Source organism: Leptonychotes weddellii, chromosome 15 (assembly GCF_054177405.1).
Source record: "Leptonychotes weddellii isolate Sample4059 chromosome 15, ASM5417740v2, whole genome shotgun sequence".
Lineage (NCBI taxonomy): Eukaryota > Metazoa > Chordata > Mammalia > Carnivora > Phocidae > Leptonychotes > Leptonychotes weddellii.
Window position 1 is genome coordinate 17,322,417 of NC_138383.1, and position 16,366 is coordinate 17,338,782.

Sequence of the window (16,366 nt, forward strand, 5' to 3'; positions counted from 1 at the left end):
CCCCCCCGCTTCTGCTGTGGCTCCAGGTTTCTGTTTTTGCTGAAGCTGGGGACAAGAGTTTATACGGAGAGGACCTGGAGAATGGGGAGAGAAGAAAGGCACCCAGGCAAGAGGGTGCAGGGAGAGCCCTGTGTTCTGACCAGTGAAGGCAAACGACCCTGGGTCTTCAGGGAAAGGGGAGTAGGAACACAGGCTCCTTCCCCAGATTTAGGGGAGACTAGAAGGCTGGGGCCTGGGTGGGTGGATGGGAAAGGCAAAGCTAAGTGGTAACACCAAGGGAGGGAGTAGACCTGACAAGGGGTAACTGTCCAGGTACGAGGGGAAGAATGGAAGGTTCTAGACCCAGGCTCTGGTTGAAAATGCTGTCGTTAAACCAGAACTGCAGCCCTCATTAAGGCTTGAGCAGCTTGGGTCCCCAGCCCCTGAGCCCTCAGAAGAGCGGATGGCTGTCAACCACTACCCACAAGTAAAAAACGTTACCGTTTTCCTAGAAACTGAAAACATCAACTTTCATAATTTAGAGCAAGGAACAACATTTTAAAATACAAGTTTTAAAAAATATACATGTTTTTTAAAAATACATAATTTCATTCCACGTTAAAGCCAGACTATCTCGGTGGGAAGCTGTAGAAGTCCGTAGAAACCCTGAGGTCCTGAGTATGCGTAAAGGAGTGACAGAGATTTGGATGAGAAATGGTATCCACCGCCTGAGACCTGTGACCTCTACCCTCTGAAGTGTTTATTAACACACCTCACAGCTCTTTGTTCAAATCCTTAACCTTGGAGGGCCAGTACTCAGAGAAGGCAGTCAAGCTCCGGACTGGATGAAGGTGAACCCTGGACCGAGGAGCAGGGTTACACAAGCAGCACCGGGATGATCCCCCCCCCCCGCCACATACACAAGCACACTTAGCACATGCGCAGGGGCAGGAAACTCCGGAGCTAGGCTCCTGCAGGGGTGGGGTGAATGGCCTAGAAGATTCCAGCTCCCTGCAGGAGACCCACATCCTCTCCTGGGCTGTCACTCAATCTCTGGGAAATATTGTTTCAAGGAAGAGAAACAAGGGCCCCATTGTGTGGGAGCAGCAGACAAGTGCTCCTTCCCAATCTGGCTCCTTTCTCCCTCTGAGCAGGCTCAACAATGCTGCCTCCATGCTGTTTCCTGACGGACAGTCTGAAGGTCAGACCCCTAGCCATACTGACAGAGCAGAGAAGTGACCCCAGCTCTTGGGGTAGATGTTCAAGGAACACCCACCGAGCTAGGGTCCTTTTCGCTCACGTAACCCACAAAAGATGACTAGCCCTGCTGTCTCTCACTTTGGCCTGTTAAACAAACATGTCCTTCCCAACCTCAGCCGAAATCCCAAACCTCCCCACCCCGCCCCATGCCTCCCAGGCCTGGAGACCTCCTAGGTGCCCATGCCTCCCAGGCCTGGTCACTCAGTGGGGCAGGCGGCTGCCAAGCCTGGAGTCTGTTCCTGAGCTGGAGACTGGGGAGCTGGGTGCCCAGCCCCTGCTTCACGTTCGGTTTCCTCTGCAGGCCCCTGCCTGTCTCTCCCTGTAAGGCCTTAAAGGTGAACACCCAAAGACCCCCTGCCCATAATTACTGGCCTGGGCTTCCTGAGCAGCACTCGAACAGAATCAGCTCAAGGACAGGGCAGGGACTTCCATCAGCAGACGCCCTGGCCTCTTTTCTGCTGCATCCTCTCTGAACTGTCTTTAGGGTGGTCAGTTTGCTGCCCAAAGACAGCCTATATTCTTTCACATCCTAGAGTCTCAGCATCTGGTGTACAACTCAGTAGTTGTTGTATTTACATCATTTCAGAACTTACTAGAATAGGGATGGGGGAGGCAGTGCAGGCCATAATATCCCATGTGCCCAGTCCCCCTGGGGCTTCTCTACCAGCTCCACACCTAGACCCGCTTTCCAGAAGCCCCACCGCCTGGCCTGGCAGCATCTGTCTGATCTTCTTCCCAGTCGAGAGCTTCCTCAGGCACCGCGAGAGGGGCACTGGGAGGCGGCCATTCCCCAGCCAAATGCTACGAGAAACCCACTCAGCAAGAGCAGTACAAACTGGCTCTGAGAGGGGTTCTATGGGTTTTGTTTGTGGTGGGGGACGAGAGGCTTTGACCAGAAAAACCCTTTGTTAAAGCCCATCGAGGACCCCAGGGGGGAAAAAAATAAAAGCTGTGACGTCGCCTGCATGTTTCAAAAGGAGAAAGGACGCGCCGCCCCCTGGGTGGCGTGCAGAGGAGGTAGCCCGGGAGAGCTTTCTGTATTCAGCATGCTCCATCTGACCACTGAGGCGCCCAGACCAGGGCAGTGGATGCGGTTCATCACAGGGCCGTGTGGCAGAGCCGGGCTTGCGCGGGCGTCAACAGAGAGGACTGCAGGCCTGGGTGATGCGTCACCTCTGAGCCCCAAGAGGCCCAGAGCTCTGGTTACAGGGGACTTTCCATCACGTGCACCAAGGCCACCCATCTCCCACCCTGAGCCCAGGCCAATATCCTAACCTTCCAGCTAGAAGAGACAGCCACAGAAAACCATTTATGTTTCCTTAAGAAAATAAATATTTCTCGGAGGTTAAGCAGGACAGGGGCTGGACAGGGGCGGCAAGTGGGGCCAACGCTGGCAGTGAGCTTCGTGGCTCCCTCCTCCGGAGTCCCAGCTAGGGCGTCAGGCCCTCACCGAGCCTGGGGGTCAGATGCTCGAGACTCCCCTTCCCTCCTAGGGCGACAGGAGTTGCCCATTTCGTGGAGATGATGCCCTGTACTCCCACGCCGGCCGTGAGCCCCCACTGGCCACAGTGCCTTGAGGTGGTAGGGGCTGGAGGCTCTGGTCGAACCAGGCAGAAATCTGTTTCTATTTTACCACCAGGGAAGAAGTAAGAGTCAAGTTTAGAAAAGGCCCAGGGAAGATAAGTCACTGGACAGCTGTATCCTCAGGACCAGCTTTTCCTCCGTAAGAGTGAGTCCAAGCCCTGGGCCACCACTGCAGGAGAGACAGACAGAGAAGTCTCGCCTCTCAGCGCCGGCGGAAGGCCCGGGATATTCTCCAAGCGTTGGGCTCCTCGTAGCGATTGTACAAGGGTTCGAGACGCTGCTGCTTCTTCTGCTTGCTCAGCTTGGTCGGGTCGGAGACCTTGAAGAAGGCTGGAGCAAACTCCACAAGCCACCTGGGGTCGATGGTGGTGACCTCACGCATGTACTCTTTTGTGGTCAGCACCAGCTCGTGGTACACCACCCTGAGTGGGGGACAGAGAGAAGGCTGCAGCCTCCCATGCAGGCCCCACTCACAGTCCCCATGGTCCCTGGCGGCCCTCAGCTGAGCTCGCATTTTATCCCCATACCTCCCCGGTGGGGCCCCTCAGGAGGCTGCAGTCTCTGTTTATGACAGCCATGCTCCAGTACTGAGGAGATGCACACCTCTAACTGTAAGAAAGCTGTCAGGATGTGTTCTAGTCCTGGCTCTAACTAGTTAAGTGACATGAAGCCAATCACACCCCTTCTCTGGACCTGGATTTCTTGCTCTGTGGGATGGGAGGGTGGTTTTTCAGGCTGTCTCCACAGAATTCTGGGGCCCTGAAGAGGCGCCTAGGGGGCTGCCGCAGGGCCTGGGGCAGGCCAAGCAGCAGGGTTCTCATCTCCAACCCCTCCTAGCATGACAACCCCATGGTTTTACTGCAGTTTGATGTTAGGGTGCGTAAGAGTCTAAGTGCTACTTAAAAAAAACTTGTTTAGGGGCGCCTGGGTGGCTCAGTCGTTAAGCGCCTGCCTTCGGCTCAGGTCATGATCCCAGAGTCCTGGGATCGAGCCCCGCATCGGGCTCCCTGCTCCGCGGGAAGCCTGCTTCTCCCTCTCCCACTCCCCCTGCTTGTGTTCCCTCTCTTGCTGTGTCTCTGTCAAACAAATAAATAAAATCTTAAAAAAAAAAAAAAAACTTGTTTAAACTGTCTCACTAGACGATCTCTAGATCCTCCTAGGCTCTCAGCCCTATGATTTTCTTTCTCTCGAATGGGCCTGACACCGCACCTACGTCAGGCTTCTGCTGCTCTAGAAACGGAAGCGATGTTAGAGGAGGTAATGCCGGGCTGGGCGAAGACCTGAACGCAAAGTGCTGGGACAGCTGCAGGTCCTTTCTGCCCAAGCCGGCCCCCAGCCCCGCGTCCTGCCCACCTACCATTCGGGCTGTCTGTTGAAGAGAGCGCTGGAAGGGTGGATGTAGACCACCTGCTGGTCGATCAGCGTCCGGTAGCCCTCCTGCGGGTCTTTCTTGGCAGCGTTCCGGAAGAATCCACTGCAGATGGCCTTCTGCACTCGCACCGTGGACTTGCCACAGGAGACCACATCCAGCTTGTGTCTAGCAGGAGAAGAGATCAAGAGAGGATAAAGATGCAAGACTACTCCGCAATCAGAGGTTCTATCTTCCGGAATGACAGTGCCCAACACCCCCACCTTGGGTCCCCAGAGTCCAGCCCTACGTGTACCACAGGGGCAGCTCTACAGTGGGCAAGACAGATGCAGGAATAGCCAGAGATTTTATTCAATTCAACCTATAACGTTCCAGATGCTTATAAACAAAGCATTTTTCAATTACTCCGAAGTAACCTTCTTAGGAACTTTCTGAAGTGATTCTCAGCTGTAGCCTAGCCTGGGGATGGGTACAACAAAGATGGAAGAGCTGGAGGAATGCGCGTATGTGAGGAGCCTTTAACTTCTCAGGTGCACAGAGAGACAGACAGACGAACAGACAGGAGAGTCAAGCAGGCTCCACTCAGACACGGGGCAGGTCGCCGGATGTCACCTGTCCATTATGCCTAACATCTGCTTGCGAATATCCTGGGCCCGGCGCAGAGAGCGAGCCTGGATGAAGTTCTCATAGCACCATGGGTTGGAGAACTTGTTGTTCTTCCAGGAGTTGTACACGGCCAGCAGGGTGAGGTGGTCCCCTTCGGTCTGGTGGAACTTGGCTTTCTTCTGGTCTGCGAGGGCTTGTTTATCCTGCCAAGAGGTGGGGCGGAGGATCATTTTCTGTCCAAGAGCCACTAGGTGAGCACTTAGCAGTTGCAGAGAGTCCTACCGGGCCCTGTCGAGTGTCCATATGAAGCACTGCGGTGGCAACAGGCTGATGTAACCCAACGTCACCACACCCTGTACCTGAACGTGAGCCTGATCTCCCTACCTTGGGCCTGTAGAAGACGTTCTGCACCGACAGCATGGACACGATGGTCAGCATCTCCTCGCTGCAGCCCAGATGCACGGACATGATCAGCATTTTGCACAGCATCGGCTCCAGAGGGAATTCTGCCATCTAGAGGGAGAAGCGGGGACTACAGTTGCTGCCCTGCGGAAGACGCAGCTGTACCGACCAGCGGCAGCCGCTGCTCGGTCCGTGTGGGCACCAGCCCACGGGACCTTTACCCCAGCGTGATGATGTGAGTTGCCGGTCTCTATCAGAACAAGGCTGTTTTTTAATTTCCCAACTAAACCTCAACGAAATGCATGTGACCAAGAACATAACTACTATTGGGGTAGACGGGAATTTTGCAGACATCTTTCAAAATTAAGGCTAGACTCAGTCATGGATCCTGAAGTAAAACTGACTATGGACAGAATTCCTTTTTCTGTAAAGAAATAATTTTAAGGGATAGGGGAAAATCCAGTTTAAAAACAGGCATCTAGAATTCTACTCAAAGTTGACCGAGGGTCTCAGAGTTTGATTTTGCACAGAACAAAGAGTACGGAAGGCTGGCCAGGGACTGTCCCCAAGAGCACCAGAAGTTCAGTTTGGCTCCTACCCTGCGGCCCAGGCGAGTGAGCAGGCCCTCGTCATCCAAGGCCCCCAGGGTGTACAGCTGCTCCATGGCTGTGATCAAGGTTTCCATTGGAGGCGCATCCATGAAGTCAAAGGACAGCAGGTCATTGATGCCCATGGCCTAGAAGACAAGGGAAGAAACTGTGTGACGGGAGGGTCAGGCCTGCCAGCATTAACGGGGAGGGACAGTCCTTGTCCACTTCTTTCCTGTTTCTTCTACTGCAGGTAGGAAGTCATCAGCAAGCTTAGCAGTCACCTCCAGGGTTGGGCCACACAAAACACTCAGACTAGTAGAAAACATATATTTTCTCAGGAAACTTTAAAAACTGCTCCTTCAGAATAAATGTAAATACAACTCAACACCAAAAAGATGACAATTTAAATATGGGCAAGGGCCGGGGGGGGGCCTGGTTGGTTCAGTCGGAAGAACTTGCAACTCTTGATCCCGGGGTTGTGAGTTCGAGCCCCACACTGGGTGTGGAGATTACTTAAAGAAATAAATAAATCTTAAAAAAAAAATAAATACGAGTAAATAAAAATGGGCAAAGGATTTGAAGAGACATTTCTCCAAAGAGGTTATAAAAATGGCCAAAAAGCACACGAAAATATGCTCAACAGAACTGGTAATTAGGGAAATGCAAATCAAAAGCACAATGAGATGCCACTTCATACCCGCTAGGATGGCTATAATAAGGAAAAGAACAGAACCAAGGCTGGCAAGGATGTGGAGAAATAGGGACCCTCATGCGTTGCCGGCAGCAATGTAAACCGGTGATTTCTCGGTAAGTTAAACATACAATCACCATATGATCCAGCAATTCCACTTCTAGATATGCCCAAAAGAACTGAAAGGAGGGACACAAACAGATACTTGTACACTAATTTTCACAGCAGCATTATTCACAATAGCCAAAAAAGCAGAAACCACCCAAATATCCACCAACAGATGAAGGGATAGACAAAACACAGTGCACGTACACCATGAGTATCGTTCACCCTTAAAAAGGAATGAAATTCTAACACATGCTACAACACAATGAACCATGAAAACATGATGCAGAGCAAAAGAGGCCAGACACAAAAGGACAAATACCGCATGATTCCATTTACATGGAAATTCAGTTGACAGAGACCAGGAAGTGGACTAATGGTCACCAGGGGCTGGAGGAGGGGAGAAGGGATGGTTCAGTGTAACGGGGACAGAGTTTCTGTTTGGAATGATGACAAAGTTCCAGAAATGGATCGTGGTGATGGCTGCATACCCTGGGAAAGTACTTAATGCCACTGAACTGTACATCTTAAAAAGCTTACAAGTGATAGTATGTTGTGTATTTTACCAAAATTTTTTTAAAAAGGACAACACACCAGCTTGTCCTGTCTCTTGCATACAAAATTTCTACTGTGCATCGAGGAAGTGCCTTGTGTCAGGTGGCACAGATATGAAGATGACTAAGATATGGCCCCGGCCCTCAGAGAGTTCACAATGGTGAGACACGCGGACAAGAAACTGCAGTAACACAGTGCAATCTGCGTGCCGGGCGAAGAGTAGACATTCGATGCGTCTGTCAGCTAATTTGATGAATCAAAGAAACAGATGAGTGATGCACTATCCAAGTGTGTATAAGCGGGGTGTGGTGGGACCTAAGCCTTTGTTTCTTTCCCCTAAAGTGACTGTGACCATAAACACAGCAGGTGTCCAATAAATGCTTATTGTATGAATAATAACTACAAGGAATTATGTTAGCAATCAGCAAGCACTGCACCAAGGGCCTTTACGTGTATTATCTCATTTATTTTCACAACAGATACTATTAATAGCCCACTTCTAGAAAGGATAATATAGAACAGAGGGCCGAGCAGATAAATTTGCCGAGGACACAGAGCTCGGAGCTGAAGTCTGAGCCACAGATGCTTCTCTGTTCTCACACCAGAGACTGGAGCAGGGTTTTCTGGTCTGAGCTCTGTTTCAGCCCCGCTTACAGTGGATGAATAATACATTCCAACAGAGCACTCCGCACCAGCAGAGCGCCCGTGCCCCAGGGCAGCACCAGCATCAGGGGTGGGAACGTCATCAGCTGGGAAATTATTCATGCAGCCCCCCCCTGCCAAAAGAGAATGAGGGTCCTCACTGGGGACCGAGAGAGGAAGAGCAATGATTCAGAATGAAAAGCCAGCCCCAAGAGGGTCAGTCTGAAACCTGTACTGAGAGTCTCCTTGCAAAGTTTTTGGACTGGGAGTTTCGCTTCCATTCTCAAAGAGGAGAACTGGATCGGGGTTGAAGGAAGTGTGCCTGTCCACGGGTTGGCACTCATTAGATTTTTCTAATATCCTTTGCTCCTAACTAAACTCTTTTATAACCAACTATCCTGCTGGTTATGAGGGTAAGAAACAAACGTGGATCACAGGAGACATGCCAACTTAGCCCCAGACCCGCGGTGGAGAGGCCGTTACCACAGCCATTTGCATTCCATTCAAAGGGACTGGTTCCACAAGGTTACCGAAGTATTTAACAAGGTTCATAAAACTGACGTTCATTTACTATGGACATACAATTGGACTGTTCCACCAGCCCATTCTAACAAGACAGTGATTTCTACCTTGAGCGAGAGCACTGTGCTTGCTAGGTTGGTCCTCTGGATTTCCGGCACGTTGGTGGTCAGCATTTCATCTCGGTAGGCACGTTCGGTGTACAGCCTGTAACACTTCCCTGGGCCCGTTCTCCCGGCCCTGCCGGCTCGCTGCTTTGCCTGAGCCTACAGGGGTGGGCATATAAAAGTAACATATCTGTTAAACAGTGCTCAACAGCTTTGCCCAGGAAATCGACTGAAAGGGGGGCACTGGGCATTTCAAAACATGAAATGCGGTTTATTTCACTTCCTTTAGGACCATTTCCAAGACTATCAATGCTTTTACCATCCCCTCTCTAAAACTCGGCATTTCAGGAAAGTTTGTTCAAGTGAGGCAAATATTAGCACCATGAATGGAAGAAATATTGTAAAGATCGTAGAAATGCACATTCAAAATAGTGTGGCACAATATAAAAGAAAAAGCGTAACGCAATATGAAAACTACCATCCTCACAGTTGTGACCAAAAACGTTAAGTGAACTAAAGAAATGATATGTTAGGGGACCCTGGGTGGCTCAGTCGTTGGGCATCTGCCTTCGGCTCAGGTCATGATCCCAGGGTCCTGGGATCGAGCCCCGCATCGGGCTCCCTGCTCCGCGAGAGGCCTGCTTCTCCCTCTCCCTCTGCCTGCTGCTCCCCCTGCTTGTGCTCACTCGCTGTCTCTCTGTCAAATAAATAAATAAAATCTTTAAAAAAAAGAAATGATATGTTAATCATATCAGCGATGACTCGGCAGCTTGTTTGTGTGTGTGTGTGTGTGTGTGTGTGTGTGTGTGTGTGTAAGTAGGCTCCATTTACAAAAGAATTATGAGCTCCACTGACTTCATGGCCCAGCATGGAGCCTAACACAGGGACTGACCTCATGACTCTGAGACCAAGACCTGACCGGAGACCAAGAGTTGGACACTTAACCATCTGAGCCACCCAGTGCCCCTCCCAAATCAGACTTGAGACTTTCAATAACAGAAGGAAATGTTCATGCACACAGGTGAAAAAGCAAGTTACAGAACAATACTAATTTTGTAAACAAAACAAAAAAAACTACCAGAAAGAAAAACTAGGACAAAATGCCCTAAAACTATGGCTAACTCTCATGGTAAGCTTACAGATCAGTTCCATTGACTTTTATCAAAGATCTGATGTTGAACATTATTATACCATAATAATCAAGAAAATTAAATTTTTAAACAAAAAATACACAAAACCACACACTTAGTAGACTACTAGATTGCAAACAAGAAACAAACAAACAAAAGATGGGCAGGAAAAGCATCAAAATGATGACGGGGTGGTAGGAGGATTACAAGCAATTTAAAATTTTTTCTCCTCTTTCCCCCCAAAATAATGTAATACTTCTCTGCACTACTTAGGGGAGAGGAGCGCTAATTTCTAAAAAGTTTTTTTTTTTAATTAAGTAATCTCTACACCCAATATGGGGCTCGAACTCACGACCCTGAGATCATGAGCCCCATGCTCTTCCAACGGAGCCAACCAGGTGCCCTAAGGGGCGCTAATTTTTAAATTTAAAAAACATATGTAAGTTTAGCCATAGGTTGCTAGGAAACAGTGAATGGCAATCTGAAGAGGGCCATTTGCTGACAAAACCATCTGTCTTACAAATGGCATCAGGATTTTACAAATTCCTATTCCAGCCCCAAACCAAAGGATAGAGTATGCAAAGTCACGAAGCACACCGAGGCGGACTACAATCACATACAGTGGCAGGACTCCATGGCATTCTACAGATGGTCTCTCTCCAAATAAGAGAGGATGATTGTAGCTAATTTCTCAATCACTGCGAGTTGCATGCACCACCCCGAGAAATGGTAGGGAGCATACATGCAGGGGCCAGACCGCCCTGGTTCAAATCCTGGCTCCACCAGCTGTGTGACCTTAGGCAAGTCACTTAACCCCTCTGTGCCTCCTCATCCATGCAATGAGGGTAAAAACATCCACCACTGGGGATGGATGCAAGAATGCATGCGAGAATGCAAGGAGTTCATGTATGTGCAAGTACCTCGTGCCTGGCACTTAGTAAGCACTCTGCACATGGTGGCTAGCATTACTGAAGGTTCAAAATGACAACAGCCTTCTGATTTTTATGCATTATGAAAGTCACACATCCCTTCTATAAAACATTAAGATAATATGTAAAAGCATAAGGAGAAAAAACGCACTTCAAGCCCTCAGCACAGTAACCAGCAGCTCCACCGACAAATAACCCAACTACCATGCCGACTACACACTGTCTCGGGCGTGCACATGCGCACACCATTCATTTTTAAACGAAAGTTGGGATTCTACATGCTATGTTTCAGATCACTTTTTTCAAATAACACATCATGATTATATGCTTATGTCACGAAATACAGATGCGCACCACCATGTTAACGCCACATAACATTCTATGGCGGGGATATACCGTATTTTATGAAATGACTTCCCTTTTGGAGTTCATTTAGAATTTTCCCCGGTTTCCTTTCATATAAATAATGCTTCGGTGAACACCCTTTTCCCTTACCTTCAGACGCATGCTTACTAAACTTTCAGATGTATTCCTGCAAGAGGAACCATTACATTCAAAAGATGAACTTTTAAATGTTGGACACCTTGTAGCCAAAATGCTCTCAAAAAGGCTGATCAGGTTATTCATTTTTAAATATAATTTGGGCAAGAAATTATTCCACAATTACCAAAGAAACACATTAGTATCTCATGAATTATTACTATCTCAGATGTCTATGGCTAAGTACAGTATTTTTTAAAAAAAGGAATATCTCTTTAAGAAAAAAAAAAAGAGGGCGCCTGGGTGGCTCAGTTGGTTAAGCGGCTGCGTTTGGCTCGGGTCATGATCCTAGAGTCCCTGGATGGAGTCCCGCATCGGGCTCCTTGCTTGGCAGGGAGTCTGCTTCTCCCTCTGACCCTCCCCCGTCTCATGTGCTCTCTCTCATTCTCTCTCTCAAATAAATAAAATCTAAAAAAAGAAAAAAACAATCGAGTTCAAAATATAAAACCATAAAAAATTTAGAAGCCCTAACGAGGATTTTCAGGACAGCTGTGGGTAAAAGCTGCCATACCTGAGAAATCGGAGTGACCACGAGCTGGTCGATGCCGGTCTTGGAATTGTAAACTTTCTGCTTCACAAACCCAGGGTCCACCACATAGTAGATGCCGTCAATAGTCAGTGAGGTCTCTGCGATGTTGGTGGCAATCACGACCTGCAGACAAGAGGGACACAGCTGGACTGAGCCGCCCAGACTAAGCCCCGAGGTGTGAATCAAGACATCTGACCTCAGACATTTTCCTGAAGGTCTGTGCCATTCTCTGCCTCTCTACATGATTAGATAGCACTTAATCTGTTGGGCCTCAAATGGGTGGAAGGGGCGGTACCTTCATCTTAAAGGTCAAGTTGGGGACGGGGTGGTACCTGAGAGGAGAAGTGGAACAGGAAAAAGCAAAGGCCAATCAAAGCCAATTTCATTTGGTGCAAATGGCTACACAGCTCATTTTCTAGATCCAATGCTGATTACTACAATTTTAATTTTCTTGCACCCTGGGAAAGCAGAGATTTCCTGGCATCACATGTACCAGTGCAAAATGAGATTTTTTCTTCCCCCATGGGGACATCTGGACTACAAAATGGGCTATTTCTGTATGTGGAACAAGAGAGAGATGCGTTTTTTTTTTTTCTGATCATAAAATGAACGAGTCGGCAGAGGAATTTCATGGTTTGTGTGTACCCCAGCAGTATGTGTGATCTAGAAGATTATTGGTCTCGGCTTGGCACTGCCACTGTTCTTCCACCCAGAGGTTCAGCTAATAAAACACAATCGCTTGGAAAAATCATTGTGAGGAAGCACCAGAACATCCCACCTTGTGCCAGCATCTCACTGGCCCTGAAAGACTTCCACCTGCCACAGCGCTGCAGAGCCCTCTTAAAAAGTCCATGGGGCGCCTGCGAGGCTCAGTCAGTTGAGTGTCTGCCTTCAGCTCAGGTCATGATCCTGGGGTCCTGGGATCAAGCCCCGCATCAGGCTCCCTGCTCAGCGGGGAGTCTGCTTCTCCCTCTCCCTCTCCCTCTGTGCGCTCTCTCTCTCTCAAATAAATAAAGTCTTTAAAAAATATAAAAAAAAGAAGTCCAATCATCAGGAAGAGAACAGAGGAGGAATCGCCATCCTTCCCCTCCCCAAAGCTGTTCCTCCTCCATGTTTCCCTCCTCGTTACCCTCTTCCACCCAGCTGTCCAAGCCAGAAAACTGGGAGTCATTCCTGACTTCTCCTTGCCCTTCTCCCCTGCACTTCCAGGGACCCATTATGGCTTGTCCATTCTAACGCTTCAGTGTTATTCGAATTCATCGGTCTTCCATTCCTAGGTATGTACTCAAGAGAAATGAAAACATATGTCCGCACAGAAACTTGTAAACAAATGCTCATAACAGCATTACGCATAATAGCTAAAATGTGGAAACAACCCGAATATCCAACAACTAGTGAATGGAAAAACAAAAATGTGGTACATCCACATTCTGGATGTAGAATATCATTCTAGGATAGGATACTGTGCGGCAATAAAAAAAAAAACAAAGTACTAATACACGCTACAACGTGGATGAAACTTGGGAACATGCTAAGTGAAAGAAACAAGTCACCAAGAACCGCATATTATATTACTCCATTCATATGAATGGAGTCATATGAATAGAGTTTATTCCATCCAGAATAAGCAAATCCAGAAATACAGAAAGTAGATTAGTGGTTTCCAGGGACCGAGCAGAGGGGTGAATGGGGGGTGATTGTTAAGGGGTACCGGGTTTTGTTTGGAGATCATGAAATTATTCTAAAATTAACTCTAGTGATTAATGGTTATGATTAATTACCATCAGTAATGGCAATTAATGATCAAACGATTCTATGAATATACCAAAAGCCACCCAATTGTATGTTTTAAAGGGATGAATTGTATGGTATGTAAATTATATCTGTCAGGCTGTTATTTAAAAAAACCCAACTGTCTCCTCTCCCACTGTCTCATATGCACACCCACGCAGTGAGCTCCAGCTGCTAGAAGGACGCAGCCTCCTGAGACGGCCACACTCTCTTGTCCCGAGGCTATTACACGCTGTCCTCTCAGAATGCTCGTCCTCCTGCCCTTCTTGCCTAGAGAATAGCCACGTGCTCTTCAGGACGAGCTCAGATCCTTACTTCCTCTAAGAATTCTGGGCAAGGGGCTCCCCCTCGGGGTATCCACAGCCCCAGCAGCTCTTTCACACCATACGTTCAAAGCCTGTCTACCAGTGGGTGCCCCACAGCAGAGAGGCCTGGCCTCATACCACAGCCCTGGTGTGTACCCCGAAGCCTGGTAGATAGATGCTCAATATCTGTCCAATATAGGAGAGGGTAAGGAGCTGGGGCCACATACAAGATCCTTATTCCTTAACAAACTGGTTGGACTGTTTTCTAAGACATAAAAAAACAAAGCTCAAGTGGACCTTAGGCAATCCCTATCAGGGCCAGGTGCACACACCGCGTGGTTCCAGAGCACACGGGAGCTTCATCCCTGCCCACTGTTACCTTTCTGCTGCCAGGTGGAGCCGGGTCAAAGATTCGGGTCTGCATCTCACTGGGAAGAGCAGAGTACACTGGCAGGATGATCAGCTCTGGAACATCCGGTCCCAGGGATTTCATTCTTTCATAGAGGATCTCGCAAGCGGTATCGATCTCCTCCTGACCAGTCAGGAAGACCAGGATATCACCTAAGAAGAGAACACTGACGTCCTGTGTGTGTGCTCCATAGAAGGCCACAGTGACATGAAAAGAATGCCAAATGATGAAAGACACACTCCTATTCCAACCTCTAATAAATCAAGCGGTTTTCATCTGTCCGTTTTTATTTTGGTTTTTCATTTTAGCGTGTTCTTATTTTTAATATTTTTTGACTTCTAAAAATTTGTGTCTATGTTTATTTGTGTGTGTGTCTACGTTTAAATAGATGCATTTAAACCCTGCCACTGCTTCGAACATGCAAGACTTAGGCTTACAGAGAGACTGATATTTAAAAGGCATTTTTTAAAAGATGAGAGAAAATCGAACCACAGCAGGACTTTTGACCTAAGAGGGGAAAACGCTCTTTCCTCCCACCTGGTGGTTCTGTTAAGTGGATCTGCATGACCGTGATCAAGCTGGCGTCCAGATAATCTGTCTCAGGTTCCTTTGTGTACAGTATTTCCACTGGGTATGTTCGACCTGGGATGGTGAAGATGGGCGCTTCATAGAAGTACTGAGAAAACTTCACTGCATCCAGTGTGGCTGAGGTGACAATCAGCTTCATGTCCTGCCGTTTCTGAACCGTCTAAAAGGGAAACACAATGTGGATAAGAAGGACTAAAGCGAAAAGGCACAGGGACTCAGATCCGATTCCCAGGACTCAGTCCCCAACAGTGGAAGGGTCACCAAAGAGCACCTAGCTACCTTCTTCAACAATCCGAAGAGCACGTCAGTGTGAATGGTTCTCTCGTGCGCCTCGTCCAACATGATGATTGCATACTGCGTGAGGTCAGGGTCAATCAGGCACTCCCGAAGCAGCATCCCGTCTGTCATGTACTTGATCACTGTCTCTGGGCTGGTGCAGTCCTCAAATCGAATGGTGTAGCCCACCTAAAGCAGAAGCGAAGCTGAAAACCTCAGACACAAACCTCTCCTTTCTGCAATCACCAGGCAAGACTTCAGCCCGGTCAGAATGTTATCTGCAATCTTAACAGGTTAAGAATTTGACCAAAATGTGCAGTGATTTCCTCAAGTAAAATCTGCCTTGGACTTGAAAATAGATTAATGATGACAATGAGAACCCTCTCCCCCTCAGGAGAAACCTGAAGGAAGATAGTACCATTCCCATTTTACAGATAGAGATCTGGGCCTGTACACTCTCTTCCGGCATTTCCAGAACAGCTTCATTACCCACTTACCTCTTGGCCCAAGCAACAACCAAACTCCTCTGACACTCTTTTGGCCACCGACATGGCTGCTACTCTTCTGGGCTGGGTACATCCAATCTTGCCCCGGGACGTGTAGCCTGCCTCCGCCAGATACTGGGTGATCTGCGTTGTCTTCCCAGATCCTGTCTCTCCAATAACAATCAGGATTTGATTGTCATGGACAGCCTGAAAGCAACAGTATAAATACAGTCATTAAAAATTTTCCACACACTGGGGCGCCTGGGTGGCTCAGTCAGTTAAGCGTCTGCCTTCAGCTCAGGTCACGATCCTAGAGTCCTGGGATGGAGCCCCGCACCAGGCTCTCTGCTCAGCGGGAAGCCTGCTTCTCCCTCTCCCACTCCCCTTGCTTGTATTCCCTCTCTCGCTGTGTCTCTCTCTGTCAAATAAATAAATAAAATCTTAAAAAAAAAATTCCCACACATTACTCTGGAAGAAAATAATTAATGTTTACATTCTAACACTAAAGAAGAAAAAGGGGATACAATTATAAACGTATGGTAGGATTACAACCAGAGTCTAAGTTATTTTTAATCATGCGTAGAAAAAAATATTAATGGTGATTTTCTATGGGCAATGCTCTTTCTTATTTGAACTGCATGTATAACTTAAATTAAAAACTTGAAACTTGGGCGCCTGGGTGGCTCAGTTGGTTAAGCGACTGCCTTCGGCTCAGGTCATGATCCTGGAGTCTCGGGATCGAGTCCCACATCAGGCTCCCTGCTCGGCGGGGAGTCTGCTTCTCCCTCTGACCCTCCTCCCTCTCATGCTCTCTGTCTCTCATTCTCTCTCTCGCAAATAAATTAAAAAAATCTAAAAAAAAAAAAAAACTTGAAACTTTATGGGTATTCTTTTTTTGACTGACTCAACTCTATTTTTTTTTTTTTTAAGATTTTATTTATCCATTTATTAGAGAGCGAGCGAGAGAGAAACAGC

General features: G+C 48.0%; 1 protein-coding gene across 2 annotated transcripts in view; it reads right to left on the minus strand.

Annotated features, from left to right (window-relative positions):
- Nucleotides 1-2,547: 2,547 nt before the first annotated feature.
- The window catches only part of DHX8 (DEAH-box helicase 8), a 28,868-nt gene continuing 15,049 nt past the window's right edge, over nucleotides 2,548-16,366 (minus strand). For both annotated transcript variants that reach the window (XM_006738807.3, XM_031033997.2), the window contains 11 exons: nucleotides 15,404-15,598; nucleotides 14,910-15,095; nucleotides 14,580-14,790; nucleotides 14,013-14,194; nucleotides 11,520-11,660; nucleotides 8,413-8,568; nucleotides 5,799-5,936; nucleotides 5,183-5,311; nucleotides 4,805-5,001; nucleotides 4,181-4,360; nucleotides 2,548-3,245 (listed from right to left, as the gene is read on the minus strand). In XM_006738807.3, coding sequence (XP_006738870.1) covers nucleotides 3,026-3,245; nucleotides 4,181-4,360; nucleotides 4,805-5,001; nucleotides 5,183-5,311; nucleotides 5,799-5,936; nucleotides 8,413-8,568; nucleotides 11,520-11,660; nucleotides 14,013-14,194; nucleotides 14,580-14,790; nucleotides 14,910-15,095; nucleotides 15,404-15,598 — 1,935 coding nt within the window. In that variant the 3' untranslated portion in view covers nucleotides 2,548-3,025. The remainder of the gene's footprint in view (nucleotides 3,246-4,180; nucleotides 4,361-4,804; nucleotides 5,002-5,182; nucleotides 5,312-5,798; nucleotides 5,937-8,412; nucleotides 8,569-11,519; nucleotides 11,661-14,012; nucleotides 14,195-14,579; nucleotides 14,791-14,909; nucleotides 15,096-15,403; nucleotides 15,599-16,366) is intronic.